Source organism: Myiozetetes cayanensis, unplaced genomic scaffold, assembly GCF_022539395.1.
Source record: "Myiozetetes cayanensis isolate MyiCay16 unplaced genomic scaffold, myiCay2020 scf6-25, whole genome shotgun sequence".
In the NCBI taxonomy this organism is placed as follows: Eukaryota; Metazoa; Chordata; class Aves; order Passeriformes; family Tyrannidae; genus Myiozetetes; species Myiozetetes cayanensis.
Window position 1 is genome coordinate 47,042,982 of NW_026087853.1, and position 24,291 is coordinate 47,067,272.

Genomic DNA, 24,291 nt, shown 5'->3' on the forward strand with positions numbered 1-24,291 from the left:
TAGATAAAGAATTTTAGCAAATGATACTAAGCTTTTCTAAAGGAACACCAAGTGTTCTGGGTTTAAACATTTTTTAGGAACTTGCAATTATTTGTCTTCCTTTGAAAAGTTGTAATTTACAGGATCCTTGGAAATGAGGAGATTAAGTAGGGTGAGAAAAATCCTCAGTCCTTAATAGCGCTTTTGGGACTTGCTGTTGCTCAGTAAGTGTTCATATATATCAGAAACCATTTGTCTTAAATTTCATTTTTGATCTGTACTTCATCAAGTTGGGATTTTTACTTTGTTGAGCTTGGTGCCTGTCTGTTTGCCCAGGCTGTCTGATTTTGCTGTTCTCTGTATCTTAGAAAGCACAGTACAGCTTTCAGGAAAAAAATCCTGCCTTTCTCAACAGAACAAAGAGGGGCCTCTTAGAAGAAACAGTTGCCTTTACTGCTGTTAATTTGCATATCCTACTTGAGCTATACAGAAATGCTGTCTGAAGCGTTTTGCAAGCCCTGATGTGTCAGGTGAACAGTGTGCTGAGAAGTGAGCTCCACCTCTCTCAGAACTACTGTGTAGCCTGTAGCGGTTCAGTTTTTGCATGCTGCCCTTTCAGTGTAAATGCAACCTGTTGCCACGAAGATGATTGGAGGGCTGGAGCACCTCTCCTATGAAGACAGACTTGGAGAGCTGGGATTGTTCAGTCTGGAGAACAGAAGGCTCCAGAGAGACCTTATAGCACCTTCCAGAACCTGAAGAGACGCTACAAGAAAACTGGAGAGTGACTTTTTACAAGGATATGTAGTTGACAGGACAAGGGGGAACGGCTTAAACTTAAAGAGGGCAGGTTTAAATTAGATGTTAGGAAGAAATCACTTACTGCAAGGATGCTGAGACACTGGCACAGGTTGCCCAGAGAAGTTGTGGGTTCCTCGTCTGTGGAAGTGTTCAAGGCCAGGTTGGATGGAGCTTTGAGCAACCTCGTCTAGTGGAAGGTTCCCTGCTCATGGCAGGGGGTTTGGAGCTAGATGATCATTAAGGTTGCTTCCAATCCAAATTGTTCTATGAGTCTATAATTGTTTTACAATGAAAGGCATGTTCCTGCTTTTTTTTTGACCTTTGAGCAGTAGAGATATGCTTCATCCATGCTTGTGAAGATGCTTAGCCTATTTGTTGCCCAATCCAGCTACATCAACCCTTGACTGATGGCAGGTATCTCATCCATCACTTTACCATCAGCAGATCTGTTGTCCCCTCTCTTAGCTCCTTCAGAGACCTCCTTTTCATGACTTGTGAAAAGACTTGTGTGCAGTGTGCTCATTCCACTACTGCTGGCTGAGACTGTGAGGAGGTTACTGTTTCACTTTATTGATGGTGCACTAGCTCTGTAGCAGTGATGTTCTGTTGCCTTGCCTAAAAAACAGGTTCAGTGCAAACAGGGCTGTAAGAATCTTATAACTGAGATAGTGCTGATTGGCATGAAATCCCTGTATAAGATACACAAGAGATTATTTCATTATTTAAAGGAATTAATGGAAATTTTTTGATCTTTGAAGCTAGAATCTTAAAGAAGCCAGATTTGGCAGAATCATGGGAATAACGTTGTTTATCTCTCCAGTGAGGATAATGTAATAGACCTCCTGATATGGCAGATATGGATAAAAGTTGTATTTCCAGTAAAATGTTGGGATGGGAGGAAATTCTTACAGTACAAGAAGCATGTGTTTATGAGTCTTAAAGCTGTCCCCCTGACCAATGCCTCTTGTTTTCCTGTGCTTGTCATTTCTCCTTTCTCTTAGGGCAGACACCTGTATGGCAAATGCAGTAAGCTGTATGTTGTCTTCAACAGCCAATCAGAACAACACAGTGGTATGCTTTGCCTCCTTGCTCCTAAAATATGTATTTTACTCTCTTACATTTATGGAGTTCATTCGAAAAAAGTCTAGACTTGGAGTAAAGGCATTCTTGTTCCTAACAGATTTCAGATGACCTCATCTAGCCCTCCCACATCAAACAGTTGCATGAACATCCGTGATGCTCCATGACCAGTTACAGCTTTGAGGTCTACAGGCAGAGCCTCAGGCAATGTATTCTCTATGCAGATGCTTTCTCAGCCTCCAGAGACAATTAACTTATCTGTAAATAGTTGTTGTTATGGTGTCATGATCCATTTCCTGTCAATTTTGTTGTGTTTTTTTACTTCCCCCAAGCTATTAATCTGTCTAATTGCTTAAAAACATCTCTTCAGCTAAGTTTCAGGACTCTGTCCTTCCTTTTGGAGTTGCTACTGTACTTTATTTCACAGTGCAGATGTTGGATGCCTCCCAACATTGTAGCTCTTCCAATCCAGTGGGGGTTGAGTAGTATAGGAAGGGCTTTTTATGATGCATTTATTAGCAAAATACTCTGGGGACTGTGGAGGTATGGGCTGTGATGACAGATAGCATGGGTATATTTGTCAGTCAACTGTGTTTTTATTGATCCTGCCTAAGTGCCTTCATCAGATGATGAGAGCTGTATTGTAGCCAGGTGATTAAGTTATGCCATATCTTTCTTGGGCTAAAGGTTCTGCTGGCTCTTCCATTATACTTGAAGCAGTTCCCAAGGCTGTTCACGTAGTACCTGATCAGCTCAAAGGAACTTCTGTTTCCATGTTAAAACTGTGAATTTAGTAGTAAGATGCACTGAAAAAAAATCTGTCATGAGACTTCTGAAGTGTATCCCACATGCTGACACCACTCCTGCACCAGTGCATAAGTGAGGACTCCAGTTCCTTTACTGGTATTTATGAGAAATTATGAGAAATGCCAGATTCCCTGGCATCTGGTAAATGGCTACCTGGAGATCTATTGTAGTTTCACCAAGCACTATGCCTCAGTAGAAAGGCCCAAGGCTTGTTATACTCATCTCCCTGTTCCTTTTAGTTGAAATTCTTGTGAGTTTACATGCAAGAAGTTGTTGGAGGCTGAAGACGTGATGACACTGATAGAGTTCTTCAAGAAAGGGATCTACATGTGTGTTTCATGTTCATCCTCTCTACCTTTTCATTCAGGTTTAATCTGGTACTTGCCTGTGTTGGGATTATGTGCTGAGGAGGCCTGAAAATGGCACTAAGAATATGCCTTGGCTGAGCAAGAAGGATGGCAGAAGTGAGGGTACCGTGTACAAATCAATAACTAAAAGGAAAAAAAAGTATCTCCTCTTAAGTCAGGTGGACCCTGTATGCCCATGTATGTACATGACTGTCATATCTTAGAGGGCTCTTTATACCAAGTTATATACTTATATATATAAGTTTTTAATCTCAGTGTTGTATTTCTATTTTTGTCTTATACAAAGAAAATCACAATTAAGTTACATAGGGTTGAATGGATCCTTGCACAGTGTAGTTCTCGTGTGTATGTAATTTCAACCAAGAAAACCCCATCACTGAGCTTTAATTACCATGCTCAGTAGTGTTTTGCAGGCAGTTATTTTCCTCTGTATTTTAATTTTCCCTTGTGCTAAATATTGCTTTGTTTTTTATTTAGCTCATTCTGTACATCCGCTGTGTCCTCTCAGCACTGCCTCTTTCTGTTTTCACATGTCAGCTTTTTGAAGCCTCATTTCATTCCAGATGATTCATTGAAAGAAGCACAAGGGTTTATACAGTGCTCTTGGTAGGTAGGTGTTAGGTGGGCATTAAGGAGAAAATATTGAAGAGTGGGCCAAATTAATCTGTAGTACAGCTCAGATTTGCTGAAGCTCTCAGATTTGAGGTATTGCTGCTCAATTAGCACTGATTGCCACCAGCATAAGTGAACTAAGGATCAGGTTGGCATTCTTCTAGTGCATATAAGTTTCATGTTAAGCTGTTAATCGGGAAAATGCAGGCAATATTTTATTAGCTCAGGAAGGCATAATTTTCTAATATACTTTTTTCTTGTTGTCTGCAAGTTTCTGGTCACTAATGTAAGTGTGTGCAGACAGAAATCATCAGCCTCCCCCATCCCCAGGAGACTACTTATTAGATTTATGCAACACAAGATATTAAAAACACTTTTGTCTGTCACACAGCCACGGGCAGGGGAGGGGGAATTTGCCAGTTGCTAATGGATACCTGGCGTTTTTGTGTATGACCATGAAGAACAGCTTGTGCACTTTCACCCCCGATGTTCCCTGAATAACTTGGATCTCATTTAGGTCAATAAGCCTTTATCAAAACGTCAGGAGTGAAAAATGTGTCTTGGTGTAAGCCGACTGGTCGTTCCCTCCAGTCACCGGAGTCTATAGGACAATCAATGTTCTCTAAGCTTGTCTGCATGTCAGGCAAAGAGCTGGATGACAGTAACCATTGACTGCGTGTCTGTCGCATTGTCTTTGGGACAGCCCCCATTTGCATACTTGCCGGTGTGCCTGTTATCCAGTGAACCATGGAGGGCCTTTAAAAAACATACGCGCACAACTCCAATGCAAATTTCCTGCGCAGAGAATACGCGCGCCTTTAAAGCACAATCCAGGCTTTCACTTCCTACCTTCGTGCTATAAAACTGAAACTGTGGTCCTGACAAGGCCACAGTGCCTGGTCAGAGTGCTGCTTGTGGTTCCATTGTGCTAAAACATTTAACTTTTCTCTGGGTTTTGCTTCACCTACCAAGATAGGGGTTTTTTTTCTTGTTCTTTTGCTTTTAGTAGTTGCTTTTGGGGGTATCTGAACAGTATTAACTGTGCTATCACATATGATGTGAAGCCATACATCCCTTCCTCAGATGAGTTACTCTGAATGGAGAGTTTTTGCTCCATATATGGTCAGTATTTTTTTTTGTTAACGGCATTTCCTTCACAGTCATGGTGAAAGGAGATGTATTAGCTGTCTGCATACAGAAGAGCACTTGGATATTAAGGTTTATTGACCAGGTCTGTGAAAGGAATACAATCACTTGATTGGAAAAGATTGCCTCTGGTGCTTATTTTCTGTGACACTTCGACAGCACGTCATATCAAGCAGAGCTCAGGATTTTGCCATTCACTGGTGGTTCATAAATGACATTGGACTGGGCAAAGGGAGAGTTTCATTGCATTTGAAGCTTCTGTCATAAGACACAGGCTTTCCTTAAGGGATATGCTGTGGGTGCTGTTTCTTAAGATTTATGTTGTTCATTATGTTTTTATTTTATTGAAAAAATGAATGATAATCCAAATAATAAAAAAGGCAAAAGGTTCTGGTGGATTCTTTCAGAAGGAAGTTGTAGAAGAGATTTTTGGCTGGGTCAAAGGGTCTGAGCTTCATGTTTATTACAACCGATGATCTGGATAGTTTCATTATATCTTAAAAGTCTAACTTGAATACAGGTGACTATAAACAATTGCGATAGCTGTTCTACTGCATCTGACAGCTTGCGTAGGTTACGAGATTGTCAAAACTAAGGGAAGGATCCTGGCTCATGTTTTACCAGCTTTTCTGAAAGTGTCACAGAGTTGAACTTCAATAATTTAGGGCTCGATATTCAGGACAATGTCCCTTTCATTTTTGAAGCTGATCATATGATTCCCATTCATCTTGACTGGACTAGGTTTGTGTTCTGGTTATTTCAACTAGTTTAGAAAATAATTGTAGGTACAATCCTAAGCCCTGTTTGAAAATCTGTTATGCAAAACAGCAGTGGAATCTACAGAAATGTGAGGGTGCTGGACAAGATGTTCAGCAGCACATTGTCTTCCCTGCAGTTGCTCTTTATATTAAATCACACTTTGAAATAAGCAGTTCGTTCTCTTAATCTGCATTATGATATGTAACCGTGATACCTTGAGGTTGGTTTCTCAGCTGTACTCTTTCTTTATGCCATGTGTTCTGTGTTTTCAATTACAAACCACTCTTACCATTTCAACAAATAGATTTTGTTGTTGGCTCTGGTAGAGAATGTGACTAGTGGCCAATAAGGAAGTGTTGCAGCTCAAGGAAACTATAAGCTGAGTATGCCATGCTCACCTGGTCTGTACAAAATCGAGGTTTACCTATGCATTGACCATGTTCCTAATAAGACATAACTGTACCTTTGTCTAATCAACAAGAATATCAGATGTCTTTGACAGCTATCACTTTGCAGGCATTTCCAAAGCCATACCTTAGCTTAGATCTGTGGTTTACAAGTAGCTTGATACTAGCCATGCTTCAGAACTAAGATCTCTGTTTCTGATGAAGTCCGTAAACATTGGCAAGAGGATGGGAAAGATGTTCTAGAGATCTCACTGTATTTTCAGTGCACCTGAAGACTGAAATATTGGTGCTGAGTACTAGAAATCTTTTTTCAGTTCATGTGAGATTAAAGGAAGACTGAACAAGTGTAAATAAGAGGGTGGTAACACTAATCTGGTAAATGGAATGTGAAACACAGCTCTTCCCAAAATGAAATAAGCTAGCAAAATACTAATCTGTGCTTGGTTTTTTTTTTTTTTTTTTCCTCAGTCAGGAAACCTTTTGTTTGAATTAGACAAAGTGAATGGCACAGCATGGTTTTCAGTTTTAGCACGTGTAGACAAGCTAAACTGCATGTGATCAAAGTATTTAAATTTGCTCGTAATATTTTCTTTCTCTACTCTTCCAGGTTTTTCTATATTACTTTAGATCATTTTGGTATGGTTGACGTATTTGCCACCTTCCTAATTTTACATTTTATTTAGCACTTGCTAATACATTCTGAAAAGAGATGAAAGACATCCGTACAGTAGAGAATTAACCCAGTTCCCTGTCTGTTTCTTTTAGGAAATTGTGTTAGTGGTATTCTTTGGGACGGAGTATGTGGTTCGGCTATGGTCAGCGGGATGCCGCAGTAAATACGTTGGAATATGGGGAAGGCTTCGTTTTGCTAGGAAACCTATTTCAATCATTGGTGAGTATGCACAGCTTGCAAAGCTGATGTAAACAATGAGTAAAACTTGCCCTGAAAGTTTTTAGAAGTCGGATTTCTGCAGTAGCTGAAGCCAAGTTAGAGCGAGAGCTCTTGTCATTAGCATGAATGTAGATCTGAATTTCCCTTCAGGAATTCACGGCACTGTCATTCGAGAACAAACGCAGCTTGGTTTGTTTTCCCAGAAGAGCAGAGTGTTTTCTTTTCACAAGTGATCTGAAGCTTTGCCAGGAATAAGTCTTGGCCGTGGTCCTGTCTCCTGTGACCTCAGGATCCCAGACACTGCACAAGAGCTACAATTGTATTTTTTAAAGATACTGAACAGCCTTTCCTCCCTCTTCCCCCAGAAGCCATTTGAGTAATTTATTATGAGTTTATTTTGTACTCTAATTGAGCTGTTTACTGCATGGTAGAGCACAATAGATGCACTGTAGTTACTCTGTGTATCAGTTGAATTAAAATATGGTTTTCAGTGATGCATGTGGAGCTGGACACCTGACTTCCCTTGGTATTCACTTCAGGTGGCTTCCTAAAATTACTTCAGTGTTCTTGGAAATTACATTCCTATATTCCATATATGCAACAAACGATTACTTTTTTTAGGATGTTTGTCATTTCTTTAACAGTTTCCCTGAAAGAAACATGATAATCCAAAATAAGTCTATATTTTGTTAGCCAGTATTGAGAGAAGTATGTAAAGACCCTTGTCCTGAAGTACTTAAAAAATAAATGGACTAAATAAACCAGATTTTGGAAGAGAAGTATTGTTATAGAAGAATAATAATTCTTGATCTGTGACATAGTTATTTCAACTACTTGGAAACATTATTTGTTGTTGAATACAGGATATAGGTTTTGATAAACTATCTACAATTTTCCTGAATATAAATTACAAAATTTCATACCTGGGTATTTTTACAATCGTAAAATAGTTCAGTTTACCTTCTCTGTGCATCCTTCCATACATATATAAAAATATCAACTGTATCTCAGGTGTGACTGCATTTCAAAAAAGCCTTTGCCTGTATCTTTGCACTCTGGACACAGTCCATTTCTCCTGAGACACAGATCACTATGGGTTCTGAGACATTATCCAATTTAACAGTCTGGAAAGCAAAACACAGTTCAGCTTTCCCAGATATGGATCAAGAGCTATTTAATTCTCCAAAATACAGAGTTCCTTTCCAAAATTAACTAGTCCTGAACCACAGAGATTTAGAGTACAGTTGTGACTGACTTAAACTAAATTAGAGTCATACATTAATTCCAATTTTTATCTCCCTTTTAGACCTGGAGAGATGAAATGGTAGTAAGGCAGTTTTCTTATATATGAAAATCTCAAGTCTCTGTCAATGAAAAGACTGTCTAACACAGAAAAGAAAATAAAACACACAGAAGAGAGAATAGGTAGAAACTACCTAAATTCCTCCTGCTAATAAGAATTGCAGGCTGCTTTAGAGTAACTCTTAATTCATCTAGACTGTGGCTGCCTTGGAATCATCCCAGTAAAATTTTTCTATCATATCTCAATATTATATTTTCTTTACATGCTACAATAGAGATCTCTTGCTATATGAACAAAAATATCAATTAGGAGTGATTGTTCAATTTGTTAAAGTAATATTGGAGTTGGTTCTAGTAACATTCTTGCAGAAATATTGCAAGATGCTGCTAACTAATTTTTTCAATTGATTTTTATTTTCCAGATTTAATTGTTGTTGTTGCTTCCATGATAGTTCTTTGTGTGGGCTCTAAAGGTCAAGTCTTTGCAACCTCAGCTATCAGGTAATTGATGTGCAATAAAAGAAAGTGTTGCTATCTGAGTAAGGTGGGGTTCTTTTTTTTACCTTCTGCTTCAATTCTTGCAGGAGAAAACAAGTCACTGGTCAGTGTCCTGTAAAAAAGCAGATCAGCAGTCATGTACATGTGTGAAACAGTGATCCCACTAAGTGCAGGGGAAATAAAATCTTGTTGTAATGCATTCATGACTGGTGGGGATAGAGGTGCATGTACCCCTACCCCTTTTCCCAGTGAGATGGGTTCTACCCAAATCCTGTTTTAGTTTCTTGACTCAGTTTCATAGCAGCCCTTTCAAGCTTTGTATCTCTGATGTCTTCAGGCTGCCTCTTCATAAAATGCCTGGGGTTAGTGGCTGTGAATTCCTGAATCCACCTTGTGCTCAGGGAGGTCACATCACTTGGTTTTCTTGAATGAGAAAGTACATGGCACTGTACTGTGCTCTGCACATTAGCTGCAGCAACACCCAAGGATTGCAGTGACTCCCATAAACAGTGTTTTAAAATATTAATGGACAGTCTGGTTCAAATTGCCTATGAAATTCCTCAAAGGTAAGGAAATCAGCTCTTCAGTTAGCTGGTTCTGCTTGTTGTTTCCTATCTAGTGAATGATTTCTAGAACGTTCTCTGTTTGTGTCCAAAATTCCTGAATCCTTGAGATACCCTTACTGGCCTTACGTAAAAGGGTCAGTCCTTCCCTTGCACAATCTTTCCAGGCTGTCTTGGAAGATGGCTTCAAACAGGATGAAAGATCAGTGAATGGAGTGAAAAGAGATAGGTGCCAAGTCTAACATAAAATACTCTATGTCTCTTAAGATGGTGCTTTGGAAGACACGGACTTCCCCTCTCCAACATTGTTTCTTCTCTAGCATCTTTAGTGTCTTCATTAATTCCAAAATTTTGTTCCAGGGGCATCCGTTTTCTGCAGATTTTACGAATGCTGCATGTTGATCGTCAGGGGGGCACGTGGAGGCTGCTGGGATCAGTGGTGTTCATACACAGACAGGTATGAACAGGTACTGAGGAGGCTGAGGAATGGCACCGTCGATGCAAATGTCCTCAGATTCGGAACAGCATATATGCAGATATGCTGATGATGTCAGCTGTATTTAGTGTGGAGTCATTTATTTTAACCAAGTATGGATGTTCTGCCTTGTTCAAGGGGAAAAAAATTTCCTAAAAGATTAAAAATATTCACTGACTTTGGCAGATTTTGACTTGTAGTTGGACTTAACAACAGAAGATGACACTTCCGAAAACTAGTCTGAATATTTCTTAAAATAGGTATCTAAATTCTGAAGTTGTTTTGAATCTGGCACTGCTTGAAAAAGTTGTCCAATTACTTTTTGGGGACCAGAAGTGGTTTAGTGCTTGTAAAGTGAAGAGGTTGCTCTGACTGCATGTAGGTAAGGCACATGCTGGGCCAAGTCATCAGCTGTGCTGTAAATATTTTCACCATTTTCACAGCCAACAGGCAGTTGTCGATGTTTATTAATTGCTGAAATTGCATTCTGCTCTTGCAATTATCTTTTATAATCCATCAGCGCTAGGTAGTTTAAGTGTCTCAGTGATATCATAATGCCATTATTTTTATTCTCCTTGCAGGAACTGATAACCACTCTCTACATTGGATTTCTGGGCCTGATTTTTTCCTCTTATTTTGTGTACCTGGCCGAGAAAGATGCTGTAAACGATTCTGGAGAAACAGAGTTTGGCAGCTATGCAGATGCCCTGTGGTGGGGAGTAGTAAGTATAGCAATTTCACGTGTGCTGAAAGTGGTTAACACTGTCCAATGTGGAGTAAAATTCAAGCAAGCATGGAGTAAGAACAGCGCTTTGACATGGCTTCTTACTGCTTCAATACACTTTATGGTTTTGTAATTCTGTGAAACCACAAAAATACTTCAGATGATCGGGAGTTTCATTTGGTGTGTGTAGTCTTATGAGATTCCAAAGTGATCAAATTATGTATAAGAAATTTAGAACATGCATTCTATTTTTTATCCTGTCTTCCCTACTGTTACAGTGATTACTTCTTGCTACCTTTCTCATGGTAGTGTTCAACTGTCTAGGATGGTAAGAGTCTTCCTAAATCACAGCTGGGTTTTTTCTAGAGGGTGGTGGAGGGGTGGTATTTAGGCTTTCTTTTTTCCATCTTTTTGTTGTTTGTGTTTTTTTCACCTTAAAACAGATATCTATTTTTTGCAATTTGATCTGTGATGGTAATTTCCAGTTTATTGAGAATGAACTAATTTTGGAGCAAGAAGCATGCAGGATACTTAGGAAATATGGTCACAGGTCTCTTCTAAAGTGGTCATATTGCTTTGGAAGCCAGATAGTATCCTTATTTGGCATTTTCCTGTGCTGTATCTCCACACCATCTTGTTTAGAGATTTCTCGGGTTTCTCTGAGGTGCTGCCACACTTCGGTGTAGATGTATTTTTAGCTCTGCTAATACAGTTCTGCTTTCTTGATGTTGTAGTGACAGTTGTCTCTGTGTTTTCCTTTATTATGTGTACTCACTGTAGTGAAGCAGCTCTATTCTGGGATTATATTTTTGTCAACATTTTAATTTAGTTGCTTCTGCAATAGTAACAAGTCCCTCTTTCTTTTCTCACATGACACGCAAATACTAGGTTGGCTGTTTTGTTCTGGGATTTCCTGTCTGTAGTTGTTTCCCTTTCCTTTTCCTAGTACAGTTCAAAGAAAGGCACTTTCTGGAAGCTGGCTTTCCTTATTAGAATTCAAGCAGTGCCTTGTTTTTATCTGCTTTAATTCTATTAGCTTAATAAAACAAACCTAAGTGCAAACCTTAAGTGCTACAGATCTTTAAAATGCATGGGCATCACTAGTGATGCCATGCTTGCGTTTCCAAAATGTGCTGATCTTCTAGAGCTTTTTCTCTACTGCTTTAAATCAAAAGGCATTTTTTTTTTTTTTTTTTTTTTGGGTTAAAAATAAGACTACTAAAAAGTCTTATGTTTCACATAATATATAATATATATATATAAAGAAATATTTTTAATAAACCTCTGTGTGTGTGTGCTTATATAGTCTTCTCTCTACAAACAGTACCGCTTACTGTTTCAGGAAGGAAAGATCTATTGATGAGCAAGTCTCTTGCAGGTCTCCTGGTGCTGAAATGCATATGTAGCCCTTTTTGAATACAACAGATTTTGTTGTATTGTTTTGCTACTATGATCTGCTGCAAGATTCTTTCTTCTTGCTGTCTGCCATGGTTAAATACAGGCTTTCTTAGGATCAGAGGACTTAATGTCTAGCACAAGGAAGTGGCTTTCTGTCAAGTAGCTTTTTCAATGCTTTCATGTCATTATGGCATTTTTATTTTCCACTACAGTGGTCAGATGACTCAGTAATTAACAGTGGCAGATGTAGCTGCATTTAAAAACACATGCTGTCATTGGCGTAGCCATTAAAAATTGAGTATGTGACAGACCAGATTGGCTTACTGAAAATACAGTAAAACCTTCCACAGAAGCAACACGATCTGTCAGGATATTGAAATATTCTCCTTTCAGGGAATTATTGCTCAGTTAGGCATGCTGGTTATTTTTTTCTTCCTAATTGCAGTAAACTTGTTTAATCAATAAATTTAATTATCATAATATTCTTTCTCTGTTGTAGCCTCTATTGTGTCGCAGCATGCCACTTGAAGTGTGAGACTTCAACGAACATGTAGTGTAATTTCTTTAATATTAAAAGTAGAATTTCGTGTCCTTCTAATATGTTTCTGCTAACTGCTAAAAAAGATTTAGGAGAACAAAACTGAAATAGATTCGATTCCATCCATTTCTGGTGTTTTGGTACTGTAATATTCTTCATGCTTTCTACCCTATAAAATTAGGATAGTGAAGAAGTTAGCCCAGAGAAGTTGTGGATGCCCCATCCCTGGAAGTGCTCAAGTACAGGTTGGATGGAGCTCTGAACAGCCTGATCTAGTGGAAGGTTGGAATTATGTAGTGTTTAAGGCTGCTTCCAACCCAAACCATTCTGGATTCTGTGAATATCTGGGGGTCGTGAGGATTCTTCCTAATAAAAGTCTCAAACTCGTACAAAAGCCTTTTGAAAGTGTTAAATCACAAAAGTTTCAGTTATGTTTTAGCCAGAATTTTCCGAATAGCTCAAACACCACAGATTCTGGTCCCTGAAAACCTGTCTCAGTCTGTTTTGAACTGAACATGCAGAAGAGGATAATTCACAGCTCCTGTCTCATACACTATCATAGATATGTGATCCATCTGGTAACGCAGCTGATCTCACTTCTCTGAAAGTGCACTTGCCTTACATAGCAGATAATGCTTCAAAAAGTCCTTGTTAGTGTTTTCACGCCCCTTTTCTCACTTTACAGCATTGCACTTTTTTCTTATCTCAGTGTATGTATACACTGCTAAGCAAATTCTTTGGGCAGCAGTGGTAGAATACATAATATAGCTAAAATAAACCATGTAAAAGGCCTGTGTTATCACAACTAAACTGCAGCTGGAATTGGGTACTTTTATATTACTGTGCTTTGCTGACTATAGGCATACCCATAGGGTGCAAAACTTCTAATTAAATGTTCATTGTTGTTGTTATTTATAAATCTGTATTGCTTTTGTATTTTCATATGTAAATTGACCTCCTGGGCTTTATTTGAATTTCCTTGAGAACTCTGGGCTGTAGCTCTTCACCAAGTCAGTGATGGGCTTCTTGAAGAAACCTAAGGTTACCTTATGGCATAAAGATTTGTCTATATTATTGCTGGTTTTGAATGCAGTGCAAGTTGTATAAATAATTCTGCCAGCGACTGCATATCTGTATGTCTTTCAAAACACAAATTTAGTGTTAGCAAGTAAAATACAAGTGACATGATGCATCTTTCAGCTCCACAGTGCCAGTATTGGAAATTAGTCTACTTATGTCATCCTTCATGTCCAGACTGGCAGTCTTAAAGACCTAATATAGATTGAGGACAATACAATCACAAATTAATTAAAAATAAAACAAGATGCTTAAAAAAATATTGTAAATGTTCTTATTGAATCTGTCAGAGACGACTACCTTCAGAGAACGTTACCTGCTCACTGTCTGCGGGGCTTTGTGGCTTTCAGTGTTTTGTTTATGGGTTTTTGTTTTGTTTTTGTTGGGTTTTTCTCACCCCTCCCTGCAGCCCCCCCTTTAGCATTTATTTCAATCATGCCTCAGACCAAGTGAGAAGAGTTCTTCTTTTGATACCCCCTGAATGAGTACACAATTTCCAACCTTCACGTTTGGAACAAACATCCTTCAGGGAAACCATTATGTGGGCCGTGCTAACAGTCTCTTTGATCATGGGGACTGTTTGCCACAAGCAATTATTGAATATAGCCATGCATGGATATTACACTGTGCCTGTTGCTTTGAATTGAATCAAGCAGTTTTCTGCAAGTAACAGCTTTGGTTAAGGATTTCTTGTTCCTTTAATTTTTACAGATTAGAAGATAGCTTTCTCGCTAAGCACCAAATTCAACAAAACATTTACAAGTTTGCTTACTTCTAGGCATGCATTGAACCATGTCCTGTTTAGCAAAGCCTATCATTACGTGCTTAATGTAAATTCAAAATCAAAACTGGGGGAAAACTTTGCTGAAGAGTTGCAGGAAATACCACTTGAAACTGCACATGCATAAAACTTTTGCTAAATTAGAAGAGATCTGATTTAATTTATAAAATAGTTGCACTTAAGTTTTAAAAATAGCTTCATAAAAGAGATCTTGTGTTATTCAGATCCCCCTCTCAATTAAAAACGCCACTGAGAACTGTATGCTGACTTCAGTGTCTGACAGAAGTTTTTAGTCCCTATGTGGTTTACAAGTTAAGACTACCAACTATAGACCTATTATATCCTTTTATTTTTTTAATTATAATTTTTGGAACTATGTGTTTGAGTGTTTATGAGGGATTTGGGTTATTCTAGGAGTTGTTGGAGCAGCGATTGAAAGATGAAGATACTTTTAAATGCATTTTGCAAGCCATCTCTTCATTTTGCAGCTACCTTCTCATCTCTGAGCTTTAACTCCACAAGCAGCTCCAACTACAATTTGTTCTCATTCCATGAAAATCTATGGGGTAGATGTGGATAAACCTTTTAAAATTGTTACTTAAAAAGTACAGATGTAGATTTTCTTACACCTAGGGAACACTCTTGGCATTTCTTTTCCTAATTCCCAAATCTTTAAACCTCTATCAAAAGATACCAAGGAGGTAGGAACAAAAATTTTATCTAGAAGAATACAGAATTAACAGTAGTTTTTCATTTGATGAAACAAAATTAAAGTGTTTCAAAATAGAGATAATTTTCCATGTTGGGATCTAGAAAAAAAATAGTTATAATAACAGAATTTAGCTTTCATTTAAATTTCAATAATTAGCACAAATTATGCTCCTTTTGAAATGGATCTTTTAAAAGACTTTTGTTTATCTCTGTGAGCTCACAAGTATAGATGTTTAATTTGGGCTACCTTTTGATTAGGGGATTTAAAGTGGCAAGTAATTTGTTTAGAACTGGCAATGACTGAAAATGACACCTTGAGGATGTATTAACTAAGATCCAAAAGCAATGTTTAGGCAACACTGAGGATATATTATTGCAGAGACGTGACACTGAAGTTAATTTATTCTGTTTGTTGCGTTTGCAACTGGATGTACAGTTCCATTTCATTCCATATCCTAAGTTACTAGAAGTGTTTCAGTGTCCCTCAGATGTGGTTATGTATCATTCATGAACTTCAGTTGCACTGAGAATGATGGTGTGAGCCTGCAATGATAACTGCATGAAAATGACTTTAAAATCTTAAGAAGAAAAAGCAGTCCAAACATCTCCTTCACACGTTTCTAATTGTAGTAACAAGGAAGTCCTTTTTCCAGCTTTGCATTGCAGTTTTAATTCCAGTATTTCAAAATATTTGTGACCTCTTAGCTTATTCATTTGAAGGATGTAACTTGTATTTTCTCAGAGTGCTGCAATGCACACAGAGGTGACTAGGAGCAGAAAGAGGAATTTCAGTTGTGTGAATCTGTGCTAATCACTAACATCCTTAGGTGCACAAGGATGAAGAATATTGCCATTTGGAAAAGAATTCAAAATATAGAAAGATCAGTAGGGGTTTTTTAGCTCTATATAACATACTTCACAGTAAAATAAATGCAGGACATGGATCTGTTTGCACTTGTGCTGCCAGGGTTTCAGCAGCCTCGAAAGTTTGTACATTATATTCAACCTGCAATATTGAATGCAGTTGACTGAATAAGATGTCAAGAAATAGAAAGGCTGCTATGTAACACCTGGGTGTAAAGAGCATTCAGACTGTTCTGAAATTTACTGTAGTTCAGTTGAAATGGAGTCAGGGAGCCGGTCAATGTTTCTGGTATATCGCTGGATATTGCTCTGGTATTACTTGCTTTAATCAAGGTGGGTAATGTAAGTCAATCAGAAAATTCTGAGTCGTGTCTGGTATGCAGAACAATACCTAGTGCAATTGATTTTGAAGTTGCAGTGCTTTAAATTTAGAAATGAAGTAGATAAGATATTTTCTATTAGGTGACTTTCCCTCATTTGCTTTAATGCTTGGCTTTTTTAATCTTTTACCTTGTGTTTGCTTCCTCAGTCCTGTGTTGTCTGCCTTTTTGATATCTCAGAATCATGCATTCTTCTCTTTTATAGCTGTTTAACTATCCAAATTTTTGCAAGGCATACAGCAGGGATTTCATCAACAGAATATCCTTACTTCCCTGATTAATTTCCTGTGCTCACTTTAGGCTGATATAACCTAGAATAAAATCCCTTCCCTATTCAGTGCAGATGAACATTGCTATTTCTTCTTGCTGTGTGGGTTTTTGCTTCATATTCCCTCCTTCAGAGTATTGATGCATATTTAATAGGAACAACATTAGTTTTAATACCAAAGCCTGTGGTGGTGTTCATCAGATCAAAGTTTTAAAATAGTCAGTGGATGAAAATGATTTTGTTCCTAATTAAAACAATTGTTTTACATGCTGCTTTCCAATGAAATTTAATGTGTGAGCTCTTGTATCAATTTAATTTCATTATGCCAACATGTTTACTATGCTAGAGTAGAAGTTGAGTCAGTATTTCCATTATAATATCTTATTTTATAACTGTAAAATTAGTATTGTACTCTTTAGGGGGTTATAATGTGGCTGTAAAAAATAGTTTAGGGCAGAAACTCGGCATGTAAGGTTTCAGCAGCATGTATTTTGGGGAAAAAGAAAATCATCTACAATGAATTTGTAGATGGTTTAGAGTTAAGAGGGTAGAGGAAAATGTTAAATTACATGAACACTTTAATTTGCAGCCTAATTTCCAAGATGTTTTTAGAAAAAACCTCCCAAACAAACACCACAGGAAATACTTTATTTGTGTCACTGATGATTCATATAGATCAATTCAGAAGGGATTGACAGGGATGTGGTGGCAAAGGGAAGACAATCACTTCTTAAATGTATACGAATTAATCTTCAGTTATACTTTAGTCAGCTCAAATGCACCTATTTCTTTTCACATTTCTACTTAATTAACATGATTTGAAGACTGTAACACAGAAGAGTTGGTGAAATTTTTCAATTACAAGGATTTATAATTTATTTTCAAAAATGGAGGAATAAACTATGATTTTTCTCTCATGATCTTTTCTGTAAGAAGGTATTGGAGGCCATAACTTTCCCATAATTATACTGTATTTTTGAATGGGAAATTGTAATTAGTCTTCAGAATTTTTTTTCCAGCCACCCTCTTATGTAGGCAAGGAGATGACATCATCCCTTCAGCCCCTCATCAGGTCCTGAACTCAAGTGGTATTTTAATAACAATTTCAGGAATACAGGCAAAGGTACTTGGGTACTTACCTTATTTAAAGCACTTCTGTAGGGTATGAAACAGTTTTGAAAATAGGCCACATTTTAAACACTTGTATTAAAAATTAAAAACTAATTCTTGAATATTTTGAGTATCAGCAACTGGTAATAAACTTGCAATAAACATCCCCACCTCAAGCAGATAAAGCTGCCCCTTTTTCATGTGTTTGACTGACACATAATGATTTTGCTTCGAGGGTGGACAGTTCAAGTATGGATGGATTGCTTTGTGTGTTTGAGGTACATCCCAGGTCAAAATTTACATACACGGGATTTTCCTCTCGTCTTTTAGCAGGAATGGACAATTATTAAAGTGGGTGACAGCCATACCTTTCCTGAAGTTCTTGTCATGAGCTTTTATTTCCCCAAAGCCGTGTTGTCCATCCCTTCACCCCCTTAACCACCATCTTGCCTCTATAAATCTGCCCTTCTCTCCTCACGTAGAGATGTTGCTCTGGGCATTGCCCGCATTTCTGCAGTTGCTGGGTAGTGTGTGTTAGAGCAGACAGGTAGAATGGCCTGTGTATGTTATTGTGGGACAAACTTATGTGTCCTGGGCAGCTGAAGGCTCATATTGTCAGAAGAAAGTCTGAGCAGCCAGCAATTGAGGTGTGCTTCAACTGCTTGAGAGTGTGGCTTCCCATGCTCTGATTTGGTTAGCCTTCTTCAAAGTCACAGATAAAAATCTCTCTAATTTCCAAATTCAGAAATAGCTGGTGACATAGGTGAATTTAAATTGCTCTCAGATGCCAAATGCATCCTTCTGCTTCAAACAAATACATTCTTTCCTTGAGCTCATGCAAATAATTAGTTATTAAGCCTCGTTATGCTACATCACTGTGGTGGTAGTCTTTGCTTTAGTGTTTTGAAAGGCAAACTCAACAGATGTTTCCTGCATGTGTGCTTTAAATTATCTGTTCTTGCTCTGAGTGTTTGATATGAATTGGTGATTCGTTAGACTGTTTTAAGGATCTTTACTACATGGACATTTATCAGCTTCTCTTGCTATTTATACCAATATTATCTCTAGAACACTTGATGTCTGACCCCAGTCATAGTGCATGGTTACAGTATGTGTTTGCTCTTTTTATGCAACAGCTCTGTAATACTTTCAACAAACATCTCCTGCCCATAAACAAAATCACCAGTTCAGAAATGCTGGCAGCCTTTCCCTGAGGAAAGTGTGTGACATAGGCAGGCAGCCTATATATCCTAGTAACTTCACATGGTGTGCAGTCGCCTCAGCTGTGAAGAGTTAAACTGATGGTTTTACTTTGGAAGATTTTAAACATCTATCTTGTTGTAATTCAATTTCCTTTATGTTTTTCCATCCGGTATTAGATGGGGAAGCAAACTGGGAGAGAAGAGCTCCCGTCATTAGTCTCACACAGACTGTCACTGGAAGAGTTAGGAAAGCAGCTAATGTTTCTTTACAATACATACAAAAGGAAGAGAGACCAACAACCCAAAACTGCCATGTCAATACTTGCTGTAATACTCTCTCTATTTCTCTTTGCAGGTGACTGTTACAACTATTGGCTATGGAGATAAAGTACCTCAGACTTGGATAGGAAAGACTATTGCATCTTGTTTTTCAGTATTTGCAATTTCATTTTTTGCACTACCTGCGGTAGGTTATCTTGTACTTTTGCTGTCAATTTGGTGTTGACTCATTAGTCATCAGAGGAAACTTTTGTTACTTATTCTTTAATCTTTCATTTAACCTGATACCATGAAAGCTTTGTATTAAAATTTTATATTGTCTTTGAAATATATGTAGCTTGTAGAAAGTAACTAAGTAAATATGTGGTGGTTTTTCTATGCAGCACTAGATTTGGGATGTATTTGAGGAAAAGATGTTTAACTCAAAGTACTTTTTCTGCCCATCTCAGAAGTGTAAAGGAAATTATTTCTAATTACTTCTAGACTCAGCAACTTAGCAATGTTTTGGCTTTTTAAGACATTCACTCATAGTTTACTCAACTGATTAGGTCCAAGGTGAACTGTAGAGTTCTCATACACATTCTCCTTCTACAAAAGCTGACTAAAAGGTGTCACTGGCAGAGAAACAACAATCAGCAGCCAGGGACACTGATGCAGTTCTTTGCCAAATTAGCGTCTGTCCATGGCCAAAGTCCCATTTTCAAAAGTGACCTAAAGCTGACATTTTAAAACTGTTATGGCACTTTGTTTGCACTGAAAACAGGTTCCCAAGTACTTTCAAACAAGAAACAGGGCACTTGAGTACCAAGGGTAAATTCACAGTCAGCGAAACCTAAGCTGAGGTTTGAAAACACAAATAATCAGTGCCAAGGGTAGTTAAGGGTATGTTTTTCACAAATTCAGCAATACCCCTGAGTTGTGCGTTTAAAATGTTTGTGCCACCTGCAACATGTGGTTAAAATGATTTTTTTTTCTTCAGGTTTTTCAGTTCAGTGACAAGGACTGTTGTGTTTGCAGATGTTTGTGTAGTTGTGGCAGAGAAGTGGTGGGGATAGTACAGAATGGACAAGAATACTTTTATGCCAGTACGTTCACAAAAATTCTTCACAGTGTGAAATAGTAGCTACTAAAACTCCAGTGGCTTTTTAAAATTAGTTGCTTTCTTTGAGGGAACATAACCTTTTTCAGAAGAGGATAAGTAAGTGTAGTTTTTTAAACTCTCTAGCATCAGTTTGCCATTAGAACATGTTTCCCTCCTCATTCTAATATCTTTCACGCTTATTTTAGAAGAGAGATCTGGTAAATGAAATTATCTGTATGAAAAATACCAAAAGCTACTGTTTCAACTGAAGAGTGGTAATGGTGGTGTGTTTGGTTTGTTTGTTTGTTTTGGTGGGGTTTTTAAAACCAGACTTGAATGCCAGCAAAGGTGTTTTATAAATGATCGTGTAGCAGCCATGCCTTCACAGCCATGCTTTATGTTTGCCCATCAGATTTCCCTAATCTTTGTTGAAGCAAAACAACAACAAACACCCCTTTATCGGTAGGATTTTCTTTACTGAATTAAGTTGTTGTGAGTTGGCCCAAGGGGGGAATTTAGGCTTTGAAGCTCTATTTCACGCTGTATTGTTGCCATTTTAAGTAAGGGGATCTGGCTGAGATCACAGTCAAAAGTAATTGTGGCTAAACGCAAACGGTATGGCTTCTGGATCTAGAAATGATCCTCCATTTCCCAAATATGTGATGTTTGAGCATCATCACCTCTTTGATCCTTAGCAAATGAACAGAAGAGGAAGGGCATTTCTCCTTCCTTTCAAAATACTTGATGATTAATACAGTTCTTAGAGGTTGAGCCAAGATCCCTGGCTGCTCTGATGCCTTCTGCTATATGGAGAAAAGGAATTATGTTTTCCTTGAGTAGGTGTAGTCATGTAAGCTGATTTATAGAAGATTTCATTTTTACCTGTGTTACTAAAACTTGTGTTAAATATGTATATAACTGTGCAAATGACTGCATAAATTGCTTGCTCTTTACTTAAATTTGGACTTCAAAGCTGCCCTACATTTGGAGTCTAATTCAGGTTGTACACCATCCAATGCTGTTAGTCCTTGTCCCTTTTCCTGAGAGTGAGTTAGGTGGCCTTGCGTCAAACTCACTGAAATCCTGACCACGTATTTTCCTCTTCTTCATCCTCTCTCCTCCCCTTCCACCATGGATTAACATATGGAAATAGAAATTACCATACCACACTACCTGAATCGTGCCATCCCAAAGCTTTCTTTCTCATAAAAATGAAGTTAAGCACATCAGGTTGATATTTTTCACTATCCTTTTATTCTCTTCACAAGCATTTGTGAGGCTTTTAGAGGGGATGAAATATAATTTCTGCTTTTTCTTTAGGGGCTGAGTCCAGCAGGCTTTGCATCAGGGTATGGTAGCATTCACTCTTTGTTTCAACAAGTAATAATAACTGAGTCTAAAAACTTTGCTGTATTAAGTCATTTCCTCTAAATAATTAGTTGGATTTTATGATACTGAATAGAAGTTTATTAATACAACAAAATTTGGGAAGCTTATGTGTAGTTCTTTCCTCCTCTTAAAAAAAAAAAAAAAAGAAAGAAAGAAAAAAAAAAAGAAAAAAAGAAGTGTGTTTTCTTTCCACAGGGAATTCTTGGTTCAGGCTTTGCCCTAAAGGTTCAACAGAAACAAAGACAGAAGCATTTCAACCGTCAAATTCCAGCTGCTGCCTCACTCATACAGGTACTGAGTTCCTGCATATTGCATGTTGTCATTTCTTTCCATTTATAATTCCTTTTTTTTTTCCCAAACTGTTGGCACATTTTCCATGCCTGATTCCCATTAAAAACTGTACAGGAGTTACAGATGCAAGTTTTGGAAATCCAGCCTTTAATGTAAATTAATGAGCAAAAAACTACACTTCCAAATTAGTGCAAACTGTTTAACTCAGCTGGTTAAAATCAAAACTGAAGGTTACCCAGTAATTATTAAACAATTTACCTGGGGAAAACGTTATGAAATATTATGCTGGTAGTAGTGAAAAGACAGAGAGGAGGCTTCATGTAAAACTGTACTTTTAAAAAGTTGCTGCTTGTAAAGACAAATGTCAAATATGCTTCAGTTTCCTTGGGACAAATAAATTCTTAATCTCAAATTTAGGAGAAATAAATCAGAGTGGTAAATAGAAAATCTTATTTGGACTTTTCAGCTCCAGAATAGGTTTCTGGGAACCACTGGGATTCTGCAGAATCAGCCTTTTCCTGTTGGATAACTTACAGGCAGGAAAGTATTGATCCCCTGTATTATAAATGCAGGTGCAGTTCAGTGTCAGTATGGTCAATGCAGATTTTATCCTTTACATCATTGGAGCCAGCATTGCACCCTGAAGAGGCATTAAGATTGTTTCATTCTAGGTTTTTCCAGCTTTTCCTCCCTCTACTCACTGTTTACATGTAGCTTTAGAAGCACAGAGATCAAATTTAAAAGAAATCTAGATATACAGCTAAGCCATATCATTTTTGCATTCTCATATGACTTATTTCTCTGGTTTCATGAGTGAATGTGGATTTCCAGGTCAGGATCTTTATGGAAACAGTAGCTAACTGTAAGGTTTATGCTTGAAACTAAACAAGTTCCAGAGTTAATGTGAAAAAGACTGTGGTTATAGCCAGAGATTAGCCAAAAATTGTGAGACTCGTATGGTATGGTTTTGTAAAGAATGGATTTTTTTAGTGTTCCTGCTGATTCTGTTGGGAAATCAATACCAAATTGTTGGGAAGACTGAGACTGCATGTCCAGAATGTTTTACTTGCCCCCATTAGAAATGTTAAGGAGGAGTAGAGGACAGACAATGAGTTGCTGAATACCTGTTCTTAATAGTGTTAATTACGATTTAATCATAATCTTGGATTTTTGAAAGCCCAATTTAATAAGTGCTCTACAAATAACTTATGAAAAGATTGTTCATAAACCAAGATGTTTACAAAACAAGTACAAGATGAGAACGTCTCAGATGAGTGATTTTCTTTCCCTGTATTGCTTCTTGTTTTCTCCTAGAGGCCAGTTGTTTCTTCCAGGGAGGGAATTATATGGTGATTGTCTGATCCTTTGCTGTCCAGCTGCTGTCTGTTTTCCTCTGTCATTCTGCCTTGCTTTTTTTCTTTCATCCAGTGGTTTCTGGCCTTTCCTCCTCTGGATTTTGTTTGTGTATACGTGTGTCCTTTTTTTGTGTAGTGTGCAAGTGGGGATCTGCCTTTTTAATTTGGAGAGTAGCTATTAATCACCTCAGATATGTTTACACATTTAAGAAAGAGTACAGTAGTATTTTGTCTCAGGTTGTTCTTGTTTCCTAGCCCTGCATTTCCTCCTTTTTGTCTTAGAATGTGGTATCATTAGTGGTAATCATTAGTGGCTGGCAAGAGGGAGGATTGGTTTGTGGTTTTGGTTCCTGGTTAGCCACTGGTACTATTCCGTTGTGCCATCAGGTTCATTTCTTTGTGTGAATACAGCCCTACTGGCCACATCACAATTCCTTTTTTTTCTGGGTAGTACTCTTGTGAGGCATGGAAAAACAATTCTTGGGATGCAATAGGTAAAATGCTTAAAGTCAGGTAGGGAAACTGGGGCAGAGTAAGACATTCAAACCTATTTTTTGAGTCCCGTTTTAGAGTTCTCTCCCATTATTTGTTTGTTGCTAACAAGAACAAAAGTTGCCCTTGAAAAGACTGATCTTTCTTTCTTGTTTCCCCAGTTCTAACTGTGTGGTTTCTGTTTACTAAATAAGGGTTCTAAACCATGCTGAGTTTATGTTTCCAGTGGGCAAATTCAAGAATAAAAATAAACAGAGAATGACTAACATGATACTTGGAAATTACTGTGTTGTACAAGGAGCTACTAATCTGATTTATTAATTATTCCCTTGCTTAAAACATTTGTTCTAGACTGCATGGAGATGCTACGCTGCAGAAAACCCAGACTCTTCTACATGGAAAATATACATTCGAAAACCTGCCAGGAATTACCATTTGCTGTCACCCAGTCCAAAACCAAAGAAATCAGTGATGGTATCAGTACCTAATGTTTCCTATTAGAGTAATTAGAACATTTTAAATTAGATTGAATTTGTTTATGTTCTCGAGACTATTTGTTGTGTTTGTTTTGCAGATTATTATTTGGTTTCAAATTTTTATTTACATTTTGGCTTTGACAGTTTCAGTATACAAACAGTAGAAACTTTAAGTTAATTTGCTTC

At 37.7% G+C, this 24,291-nt stretch overlaps 1 protein-coding gene across 4 annotated transcripts in view; it reads left to right on the forward strand.

The window, feature by feature from the left end:
• Window positions 1-24,291, forward strand: part of KCNQ1 (potassium voltage-gated channel subfamily Q member 1) — a 337,444-nt gene that overhangs the window by 77,880 nt on the left and 235,273 nt on the right. For all 4 annotated transcript variants that reach the window (XM_050336525.1, XM_050336522.1, XM_050336523.1 and 1 more), the window contains exons 3-9: window positions 6,725-6,851; window positions 8,576-8,654; window positions 9,575-9,671; window positions 10,271-10,411; window positions 19,098-19,208; window positions 21,687-21,782; window positions 23,981-24,103. In XM_050336525.1, the coding sequence (XP_050192482.1) occupies window positions 6,725-6,851; window positions 8,576-8,654; window positions 9,575-9,671; window positions 10,271-10,411; window positions 19,098-19,208; window positions 21,687-21,782; window positions 23,981-24,103 (774 nt within the window). The remainder of the gene's footprint in view (window positions 1-6,724; window positions 6,852-8,575; window positions 8,655-9,574; window positions 9,672-10,270; window positions 10,412-19,097; window positions 19,209-21,686; window positions 21,783-23,980; window positions 24,104-24,291) is intronic.